Source organism: Stegodyphus dumicola, chromosome X2, assembly GCF_044657685.1.
Source record: "Stegodyphus dumicola isolate Sdum_Otavi_A_Nest chromosome X2, ASM4465768v1".
Classification (NCBI taxonomy): Eukaryota; Metazoa; Arthropoda; class Arachnida; order Araneae; family Eresidae; genus Stegodyphus; species Stegodyphus dumicola.
In genome coordinates this window covers 109,508,911-109,521,460 of record NC_140781.1, presented here as the reverse complement: position 1 = coordinate 109,521,460, position 12,550 = coordinate 109,508,911, and the positions used below count along the sequence as shown (strand labels likewise).

General features: G+C 31.7%; 1 protein-coding gene across 4 annotated transcripts in view; it reads right to left on the bottom strand.

Moving 5' to 3' along the window:
• PEK (pancreatic eIF-2alpha kinase) overlaps positions 1 to 12,550 on the bottom strand; it is a 161,171-nt gene that overhangs the window by 48,553 nt on the left and 100,068 nt on the right. For all 4 annotated transcript variants that reach the window (XM_085809295.1, XM_085809297.1, XM_085809296.1 and 1 more), the window contains exon 17: positions 8,180 to 8,281. In XM_085809295.1, coding sequence (XP_085665421.1) covers positions 8,180 to 8,281 — 102 coding nt within the window. The remainder of the gene's footprint in view (positions 1 to 8,179; positions 8,282 to 12,550) is intronic.

The following is a 12,550-nucleotide window of genomic DNA, read 5'->3' as shown; positions in this document are numbered from 1 at the left end:
AATGTGACTGGACTGTGTATATACCACATACAATGCACACCCGTAAATTTCAATCTCATTTTTCGCATTAAAGGTGCGCATTATATGGCATAATATTCAATAATGCATTTGTTAATTTTGAATAACTGTAGCATTTTTGGATTAATGATTTAAATATGAATTAACACTAATAGAGAAATGGAATATCTGTATCTTTTAAATAAAAGAAAATTAATACCTCAATGATACTTAATTTAGCCAGTGATCTTCAATTATAAAAAATATAATCAATATTCAGGACTGCCTTTGACAGCCAAATCTTAAACGAGCCTTTTTTTTTTTTTTTTTTTTTTACTATAAATAAAACAAAATACATTAAGATTTCCTGATTGATACCAAATCACATAACATTACTTCAGCTGTGTATTTTATCAATTTCAGTACTGAGCCTAGTGCCAAATTTCTTTTATATCTATGATCAGAAGCATTTTTCAAGAATAATTCTTTTGTATTATTTTTTCATTTAAAAACATGTCATATGTTTTAATGTAAATAACTTTCAAAATTATCCTTATACCCTGTTCTGCTTATTATGTTTTAACCCTTTGTTGCATACAAATAATCTAGAGAAGTTAAACGAAAATGTTTGTATTTTTTTACTGAAAATAACCTTAGTAATAATAATAATAATAATAAATTATTCAAATTTCGTTTTAAACAATTGCTACAGTTTGTTCACTTTAGTGGACAGCATGCATATACATACATGCATACAAATCTCTTCCCAACGATTTACGGTCATTGCATTTGAAATTATTTCCTGCCTTGTTTGCAGTGATCATCACCATCTTCTAAATGGTAAATCTACAACTGACATATACATACAGATCGCCTAAAATACCTTCATTTCGTCGATTGTGATTGAATTCCTTTTGCTACGATTTTGTAACCTGTACCTATTGGATTCAAATGTCAAATGTTCTAGAGATTCCTTGCCAAATATAAACATTTCCAGTGGTGTTTTGGCTTGATAAGCAGTACATTTGGGTTTCAATTCACTCTTTTCAGTAGATCTTTATGTACCCACTCCACAATTTTCTCAAACTGACATTTAAAATGAAATGTCTAAAATTACTAATTATGAATAAAAAATGGCAGTTTAAGAAAATGTATGCAATATTATATAATGTTTAGTATGAGAAATTATACTAACTTGGAAACAGAAGTAGCAGCCACTTTCCAAATAGCAATGCTTTACTTAGTGATGCTATACAGCCAATCGACAGTTGAAAGTTCTAATAATATAGAATGAATAAACACAGGAATGGAATCTGTTAAGGCATTTACTCTTCTGTAAATGCCTTAACAGATTCCATTCCTGATAAACAAATTTAAACTTTGTATATTTGAGTGGACATGATGCAACAAAGGATTAAACTGCCATTATTTAAAAAAATATATATTCTAAAAATAATTTACTGCTAAATGTTTGGAAGTAAGCTCTACTTTGCCAGTTTGACAGAGTATCAATTTGAATTTCAGTTATTTTTAATTAATGGTAGATTGCATTTTCAGGAATTACTTGATAAAATTAAAGAAATAAATTCCCCCATTTTTTTAACTCTATGAGTTCACCTGAAAAACCTAAAATTTTTATATTAATTCAGTTCCATATATATGTTTCAAAACTGAATAAAAATTACAAATTCACTATCCAAAGTTCTATTAGAAGGTTATTATTGCAATTCAAACAGAACAATTCCTTATATCTACTATAAACTAAGTTAAATAAAGTTACACAACTACATTCAGGAGGAATTTTAGTCTAACTAGTTGCTCTACAGATATTGAAACATGTTAAAAAAAATATTGGAAGTATTTCTTCCGAAACTAATTGCAAAGTGGATGGATAACTAAAGGGTTTACGAAACATTTGGGTGAGAAATGATTGAATTTCAAAAGCTGCCTATCAATGTCAACCTATGTATCGAAATTACAGGAAAATCTACCCATACTTGAGGCAGACCAAACTTTTTTTAAACATTTTCCAAAGAACAAAATGTCATAGTGTGACATGTCTCATTACAGATACAGATCGGCAAAAGTGCTTAATAAATAATGGAAAAAAGTTGCTGAAATTGTAAAATTGCTATGAGTGCGCGTTTGCAAAAACTGAAGAATATGGAAATAACATATTTGGATTCTCCATGAATTATAACATCTTACAGCTCATAACACAACTACTCCAGCTGTATGGGTGGTACAAAGTAAGTGCATTGATACACAAGCTTTGTATGCAAGGTCGCATCATCAACTGCCAGTAGGCTAGTAGTTGTGTGAAGAATGTTCTGGAGACTAGCCATAAGGTGCATAACAACATTGGGCTTATTCCATTTCTAGAAAGCTTTCAAAAAGAATACATATCATACTAAACATGATATTTATCTAATCAAATCTAGTAACTGCTACCCTAGACTAGGAAAACAACTGGGGGGAAAGACAGAAATCCTTTTCACAGGAGTTATGTCATACTTATCATGTGGAATATCCACGGACAAAGCTGATGACATATGAGATGATGAAGAATAACAGCTACTAAGATGTCTCTTAAATTATAATTAATCTGCAAGTTAATTTTTCATTTTTTAAGGTAGACTAAATAAATAAGTAAATATAAGTAATATGTAAGAAATAAGTATTTTTCATTTGAAATGTTTTAAAATGTTTATACTACATAATGCTCCTCTGAGGGGGGACTTTTTTTGTTTCAAATGTCTCATTAATCTAATACACCTACATGTATGGCCTTTTTCAGTCTCAACATACATTCTAATGTAATAACACACCAACAGAATAGCATTGGAATTTCCTTTTTAAGGTATAAGATTTTTGTAAATCTAAATTGTGTATTTTGCTATATGTGCAGCACATGTGAGAAGAGATATATTTAGCATTGACAATCAAAACACAATTACATTAAATGCTTGATGACTGATAATCTGTGCAATATGATCCAGACAGCATTGCAGAAGATACTTGCAGTGCTGCTAGATACAACCAAATTGCTTAGTGTAATGGGTGTTCTATGGTGACAGTCATTCAGTTTGCAGCTGGACTGCACACATTCTGCCATGAAAAGGTAAGCGTATCAGCAGAATAATATGCAAAAAGATATTACAGTAGTGTTGGGATGATGGTAAACAGAAGTATCATGACTGATGGGTTACTAAGCTTCAGGTGCTGGCCAATAGTATCTTAAATGACTGTTAATGGGAAAAAGATTACTCATTGTCAGGCTTGCTTGTTCTGCTCACAAAGCAGTTCTTTTTAAGGATGATAATGTCAAGTCTCGCTGAAGCACACCAATACAGATTCTCTAGAAAATCAGAATATCCGTTGAATTGACTGGCCTGCATGCTTACTAAGCCTCACCTCTTACCATGCATATAGGGAAAATACAATGAGATAGGCTGCTACCTGGAGTCCTTTGCAGAAAAACTGGCAAGGCCATCCTCTAAAGAAGAAATGGTAAAGTTGGTCACAATAGCTTTGAATCTAAGGTAACAATAAGCATGCTCTGGTACTGAGACTGCTGCATCACAATTTAAGGTTCACATATTCCCTACCGAGAATTCAAATTGCCTGGACAGATTACGTTTCTACCAGCCTTCACCTTTGCCCAACTGATATGTTCAGCAAAAGACTTGCTATGATTACTTTCATATATTATTTCCATCAGATTGTACCTTACACTGTGGTAGCCATATGGATAGTCTCTATTGAAATACTTTTTTTATGCATATAAAAAATGTCACTTCTCCTTAAGGTTTAGACATGCTATTTAATATAATTGGTTAAAATGGTCATTTCTTAATATGCAGAAAAAAAAAAAAAATAAATAATCAACTTGGTTTTACTACTAAAACATAGTGGAGAAAGTGTTACATTAAACAAGTGTCATCACCATCGTCAGAAATATCTAATATGCAAATGCCACCAAGACAATTATTTTAAGCATACGACTATGAATATACAACTGAGGTTGTTTTTTAATTTTTATGAAATACTAGAATGATCTCCAAGTCCAATCACCAAGATTTAAACTTTATTCAACATATTTGATAATAAATAATATTATAAAATAAGAAAACAAATTATTTCTTTTAAAAAAAGCAACTGAAATGAATAATACAAGACGAGTAGAGAAATGTCAAAAATTTCTATGCTGAAAAGATTAAATCTTGTTTTAAAAGGTAATATTACTCCGATAGAATACCATGAATACTTTCAAAAATATATTTTAAAATTTTTATTTGATACAGCAATAAGTGTCTTATCATTTCTAGGATTATTTTCCTGTTCAAAAGAGAAGCTATTAATTTTTTAGCTCAATATCTTAGTTTTAGAAAACCTTTAGTATGGAATGAAATTAAGATAAACATGTGCTTTAAAGAAAACCATGTTTTACAATTTTAATACATTTAAAATTTTTGACATTTATGGAAACGCCTGAACTGTTATATGTTGCACTGCCTGAACTGTTATATATTGCAGTCTTCAAAATATATGTTGATACACTGTTCACAATTGATTGTTGAAAGAATGAAATAATACTGCCAAATGGAAAGAAAACATTTATTACTTCAAGTGGCTATAATGCGGTCTGCTCACCTTTTCAACTGTATGCTTTCATTTTTTTTTTTTTTTTTAATTATAAGAGAAAAGATTTTTACTATAACAGATAAGATCATTGTGAAAATTATAGCAATGATTTTTTGCTTTTAATAGTATTTCAATAATCCTTAAGCAAAGAAACAATCTTTATCATTATTAATGCATGGTAATTTCTATCTTGCTTTGTCAAGGACATTTATGTGCAAATCTATAAACAATGCAAGATGGTTTTTTTAGATGACACTAGCCTTAGTCTTATTAAATTAAATTTCTTTTCTTATCCTTTCAGTTTTTGCTTCAGAGGGGTTTGCAGGAATACAAAATTAGTCAGACTAAAGTATATGTAAAAACTTGCAAGGCATTCAAAAATAAATAACAACAGGTTGTTCAATTTTATGGGTCTCTATTATGTGCATTTTACACATCTGAAATATATGCATGCACATAACAGAGAGAGATACAACGAGCACACAAAAAACATTAAAATTTTACAAGTTCTAGACATTTTGAAACATTATTAATTAGTATTCACAGATTTACTCTAAAAATTTGACAGCATTTGCAGGTACACAAGCTCTATGAAAATCATTACAAGTAAAATTTTAAAACTCCTGTTTTCAATGAGAATAACAACCTTTTGACTTCAAATGTAGATCTGCAGCCCAAGAACGATTCTAAAATTCAGGAACAATATTCTGCTGGTACAACTTAAAAAAATTTATAACATTTCATATCCTCAAAACACATTAAGGCATAATACATCCATTTAAAATTTTATGTATCCAAGAGTAATACAACAAATACAATTTTTTTTTTTAAATTTAACAACTGCATATCTTCTGATTCAGAGGACTTTCTAATAGCTACTACAGTTGCTGAATTTTAAATAAGCAGTTATCTGTAATACAAAAATGGATCAATCAATTTTATATTAAACATTATGGGGAAAATAGTCTTGGTTAATAATCGTTTTGGACTGCGAATGTCCTTCAGGAATAAATTAAATTCATGAAGTTATTATGTGCTTTTAAACATTCTTATGCACTTCTACAATATTTCATATATCTATAAAATCAGAGGTTAAGGTTTTGTTCTAATAACATTTATAAAATTAATGTTATCAATCATATTGCCATTTTATGCCATGTCTCTTAAATCAATGATGTTGATTATTTGGTGGAACATTACCTCTGGAAGTAAACATTACAGCACAAATTCTATTAGCTTCACACTTATAACAAACAAAAAGATTGACAGAACAATTTTAACTTTTAGCCCACTTCTCAACACACGTTAAGGTAGATTGTGAAAGTGAATGCTGGTCACTTAATTTTTTGAAAATTTCCAGCTTTTTTTGTCCACTGAATGATGTCACAAGTAAATAATTCAAGCATTAAACAGCAAAACTTTCTGTTCATAATTAATGCTTTACAAAAATGTGTACACATTTTCAAATGAATACTTAATAAATAATCAAATGAATACTTAATAAATAATCAAATGAATACTTAATAAATGACATAAGTTATTAAGACTTGCTTAAATTATAAGCAATGTAATATAAAAAGAAAGTAAAAAAATAATAAATATAAATTAAACATATGCAGAATGTGACATACACTGGTTTCCCCAAGTTAAGCGCAAACAAAAAATTGATAACTCAAAAAGCACACAATAAAAGTGGATAAAACTTGACTATTGATCAAGCAAAGCAATTCTAACCCCATCAGAGTTAGGGAAGGCAGTTGAGGCCAGCTACACATCTCCTGAGAGAGTCCCATATATGTTCAGAAGAATTAAGGTCAGGAAAATGAGGTAGGCTTTTCCATTTGGATTATAGTTTCTTCTTCAAGAAATTGCAGCACGAGGCAGGCAGTATGCGAGAGAATATTATTTGCTTGCAAAATGGATGTTTTGTCAATTGCGGCAGCATACGGGCAAACAAAAGGATCCAGTAAGTCATCTCTACCTCTTATCATTCAGCATTCCATGCAAACTACATATACAGGTCTCTGCATCCACATAAAGATACTCCTCCCCATATAAGAACACTACCTCCTGCATAGGCATTGCTTTCTCATATGTTAGATGGAAGATATTGAGTGTTTGCCTCTCCCTATGTATACATGTAACAAAGTGGGACTCAGCAGTGAACTCAACAGTGAATAAAATACACCTCCACTGATTTTAAGCCCGCTGATATGGAGATGGAGCATTGTTCTGATGGGCATTAAATTGCAAATACTGCAGAAGTCTTGCTCTTCCTTTGGTAGGTCTTCGAGAAGCTGAACAACTAGTTTGAAATTGGTCCTACTGCAGGCTTATCATGGAATAGTCAACATTTATGCATTTTGCAGTGTCAGACTGTCACTGATCTGCTTCTAATTCGCTTATGGCTCTACAATGGAATTTTGCCCGCAAATGTTGCCTAAAACTCACCTTTAGCTACATTTTTTTTTTCTATCTTAAGAGTTGTTTAATTTATTGCAGTTCATAGAACAGTCCTAAACAGCTTATTTTAAGCTGCATCATATTTAAGTAAAGTAATGGTAACATCACTATTTTGCATAATGCTACTTGATACAGCTTGCTTATATTCATAACAAATCCAAATTTCTAGAAATACTCAGCCAATTTATTATGATTTTTCAAGCTGTTACTTATTATTCAGAAACCAGTGTAGTATAAAATGTTTACCCTCTTAAAGCACTGTACAGATAACACATATTTTATTAAGGTTGCACAGAAATGAATGACACAAAGCTGCCACAAACCAAAATACAATTCAATAACAAAAAACGAATAATATATCAGTTATATATAATCCGTGCACAGTCAATACACATCTGCCACCTGGTTGGGAAGTGCCGGAGGACTTTGGTAAACCAGGTCTGAGGGAATGTTGGCGCACCACCTACGGACAATTGCATGCAATTTGGCAGAAAACTCCACATGTTGGCCCGACTGCATTCCTCATCTTGTCAAACATGGTGTAATCAGAGGGAGGCCAGATCGGGCAAGTATGGAGGGTGTGACAACACAGTGAAAACCAATGCCTCGAGAGTGTAGTGGTTATTCCGCTCGTGTGGGGACATGCATTCTGCTGCAACAGCATGTGCCATGCCCATTTGGCAAGACGATGCTGTTGAATGTGCTGTCGCAGAGTTCTGACAATCTCACAGTACCGGTCACTGTTGATGGTGCATCCACGCTTCAGGCAGTCCAGAAGAATGCACTGTACATCCCAGAAGACTGCTGCCAATTATTTCTGCATGTTGAACACTGGCCTAGGCTTGATGCATGCTTGCACTGCATGGGGCTGCCTTTTTTTAGAAGTGTCATGCTAAAACCATGACTCGTTCTGAGTAGCTTATGCCCCCCTTTTGTCTATTTCACTTGTTTTCCCTGTCACATCATGTAACAGTTTTATTGTGAGAGCCACTGCGTCAATCATTTCTGTACGATCCATGTACAATATTCAAAAGTTCATTTTATAACTTCAATTGAGAAAGAAACTGATACATACCCTGTATCTTTCATTAAATGTTGGAAGTGGTACCAGAAGTTCGAAAAATATAATTCCAAGAGAAAATATGTCAGTCTTACAGTCGTAAGTCTTCTTTAAACTCTGTAACACACATACTAATTACATTTAACACATTTTTTACAAAGTGTAAAGCTAACAAAAATCATAAAGTGCAGCAAATTTTATTTCACTTTATTCTTTTAGCAAAAAAACATTTTTACTTAACTTCTCAATTGCATAAAAGACCTCTCAAGTAGTTTTGCTGCATAGGAAGACCTTTGGACAGAATGGGTACATTTGTAAAATACTAGCAAAATTATTAATCCCGCATATCCATTCTGTGAAAGCCAGGACATTTTTTTTTTATCAAAACTCAGGCACAGCTAGTGTAGAGGAAATATATCTGTACTGTCTTCTAAATTTAATTTTGAGCTAACATGATTAACATGTGCAAACAATTTATTTATTCACAGCTTTTCAGAACATTGTGTTCCAACTTCAATGCACCATGAAGGTGATTTGTTCACACTTCATACAACGAACAAAATTTGTTTACAGTGGGGGCAAATAAGGTTTTAATAATTGCACAAGTTGATGTTTCTGGCATTAAAATGGAAAATGTGGTGATGAGAGGAAAAAACAAATTTTAATAAATTCTAAATTTCAATTTCAGCATATTTGTAAAATACTAGCAAAATTATTAATCTCGCATATCCATTCTGTGGACATGCATGATAGATTTAATGTAGGCATTCATTTTACTCAAATTTGTACTGCTGGGGTTATTGTAAATAGAACACTAATTTTACTATCTACAGTGGTGGCCAAAATTGTGACACTTTCGGAAATTTTTTTGTTTTTGAACTTTGTATGCTTATAGAAAATGTTACGTTTCGCAAAATGCAAACTTGTATATATCATTTTAAAGAGAATTTATTACTGAATTCAATACAAAACACAAAATTCAATTATTTGCAATACAAAAAAAGTTATATGTACTTTAATATAAATAAAAAACACAGTTATGGAGTGGTTTGTAATGTCTAGCTTTCCTGGCCAATCACTGTTCTTGTTCTGAGAACCAGTCAAATGTTAGTAACTGCCAGTAGAAGCTGACATGTTTACACTTGAAACAATTCATTATTTTGCTTTGTTCTGTAGAAGGACCTGTTTCTTATACACTACAATTACAAGTAGGAATTTTTGTAAAAATTTTTAATATTTAGTCAAGAAGCTATGACATCAAATAAAAGAGTAGATTGGACACCTAGAAAGAGATGTAATATTATTGTGTTACGAAAAAGTGATCTTTCCTATGCTGAAATTGCAAGACAGGTAGGTGGTTCAGTGACTACATCTGGAGTCAGAAAGTTTTGTTTATGATATCAGGAGACAAATTCAATAAAAAACAAAGAAGGAAAAGGCCAAAAAAGGTGCACCACATCTATTGATGACAGAAGAATAAAAAGATTATGTCTCCAAGATAGAAAAATGTCATCACCGGCCATCAAAAGTGATCTGAATGATGCTGGTGTTTCTGTCAGTTCAAAAACAATCAGGAGAAGATTAACAGATGTTGGACTGAGAGGTAGAATTCCACGAAAAAAGCCTTATCTTAATTTTCAGCAATGGAAAAAAAAAAAAAAAAAAGACTAGAAGAATGAAAAGCAATGGGGGAAAAAAAAAAAAAGACCGTTTTTCCTCCACGTAATTTTTTAGGGCGTGGAGGTGTATACAGGAATTAAGAAGACATGATTTATAATCTGCAAAATTCTCTGATCCATGCAATTCTTAACCCCAAGATGTGTAGAATATCAGAAATCTACTGAAGGAAAATTTTTCATAAATGTTTTCATAAAAGTTAATACTCTTAAAACATGAACATCCAAGCAACTGTGATATGAAGTGGGCAAATGAACACATTAATTGGACAGATGATCAATGGTCACAAGTTATATGGAGTGCTGAAACTAAGATATCGTCATTCGGTAGTGATGGGCAAAAATATGTAAGACGTAGAATAGAAGAGCTATATCCTGACTGCATTCAAGCAACTGTGAAGAACCCAGTTAGTGTTACGATTTGGTCATGCATGTCAGCAGATGGTATTGGTCGCCTTCATGTCATCGATGGGACACAATGCCAGAAAATACATTGACACTATTCTAGAACCAAAACTTCTACCTTCCATCAGAGATCTCTTTCCCAACAATGCTTCGTTTATTTTTCAGCAGGATTCTGCTCCTTGCCACACAGCCAAAATATCGAAAGCGTGGTTTTGTACAAAGAGCATTAAATTGTTGTCATGGCCAGGAAACAGTCCTGACCTCAATCGTACGAAAATTTGTGGCATCATTTGAAAACTCTTGTCCGAATGAGGCGTCCATCAAATAAAAGGGAATTAATTGAGGCTGTAATTGTTTCCTGGCATCATGTAATAACTAAAGAAGAGCTTAAAACTCTTGTCAGCTCAATGAAACATCGATGTGAAGCAGTAATAAAAAATAAAGGGTACCCTACTAAGTACTGATAACTCACTGCAATCATCACTATCTAATGTATATTGATAACTATTATTGTTTAACTTTCTTTGTATTGCAAATAATTGAATTATGTGTTTTGTATTGAATTCAGTAATAAATTCTCTTTAAAATGATATATACAAGTTTGCATTTTGTGAAACGTAACGTTTTCTATAAGCATACAAAGTTCAAAAACATAAAAATTTTCAAAAGTGTCCACAATTTTGGCCACCACTGTATTTCCCCCCCATATTTAAAAGCAAAAAATTTACTTATAGAGTGATTTCAAATGGGAATATACTTCCCCCCCCAATAAACTACTTTGATACATTTTTACAAAAGAGTTTACTTTCTCAAAGAAGTTTTTATCCGTTTTTCCTGCACGTAATTTTTTAGGGGGTGGAGGTGTATACAGGAATTAAGAAGACATGATTTATAATCTGCAAAATTCTCTGATCCATGCAATTCTTAACCCCAAGATGTGTAGAATATCAGAAATCTACTGAAGGAAAATTTTTCATAAATGTTTTCATAAAAGTTAATACTGTTAAAACATGAACATCCAAGCAACTGTCCTAGATATAATTTTTCCCTTTCCATTATATAAAGTAAATAAAGTAATAACATCTTTAAACAGTTTAATTCATTTGAACACACTTTAGGAATATTATACTTCCAAAGCAGAAATATCACTATTCTTTTCCTTCTGATAATCTTAATTTTAAAGTAAGAACAAAAGCAATAATACCCTGTTTAACAGATACAACTTCATCCCACTCCAAGATAAATTAAAGCTCCTTAAATAATTATACAGTACCATTATGGGGTTTAGCACTTTCCTATTATACCAAATCTCCCAGAACTTTTTCAAGTAATCTGCCTTATCTTTCAGCTGTTAAGAGAAATGCATTTTTAGACAGGTTGCTTGGCTTGTTCATCCCTTGCATTACAATTCTATGTTTTATAAACGTTTAAAAATATATCACAGCATTATAAAACTTATGCCAGTTTCTTCTACGGTTAGTCATTTGAAGTTGACGTTTTCTACATATTTTAATAAAATTTTACCAATGCATTATTTATTTCTATTCAGTTACCTAGTTGAATTTTTGAAAAAACTGTCGATAAAAATTCCAAGTCAACATTCTTTTTTTTTACTACTATTTTAATGTCAATATAGTCTGTCAACAAGAACTTGGAAATGTCTACTTTTTTGTTGGTATTATTTGCATAATTATACTGTGAAGTTTATGTACAAAAATTATTTAAGAAGCTAACCTTACTTCATTAAATGTAGTGAATGCTGTTCAGTTACCATTGAAACAACAACCAAGTGAAGCACACAAATTCAGCTGCTGTGGATTACAAAGCATCAGTGATATTATCCCTGAATAAGTCAAACCGTTTCTGACCAAATGTAAGGAAAGAGACATTATGCTAAAACAATAAATGTTTTCCAGTTTGTAAAGAAACTGGAATATTAAGGAATTAAATCCTCTATAAAGGTAAAAACAGTATCATATTTATATAAATGGGAAACTTACCAAAATACCCATGACCCTACATACTGTCATCAAATATCAAAACTAGGGCCCTGAATAAGTCAAATTGTTACTGACTAAATTGTAAGGAAAGAGATTGAAAATGCTAAAACTATAAATGTTTTCCAATTTGAAAAGAAACTGAAAGATTAAGGAATTATATCCTCTATAAAGGTAAAAACAGTGCCATATTTATATTAATGAGAAAGTTACCAAAATACAAATGATTCTACATACTGTTATAGATATCAAAACTAGGTCAGACTATGAATGTTTAGTAGTTTTAACTTATTTGCAGAGATATATTT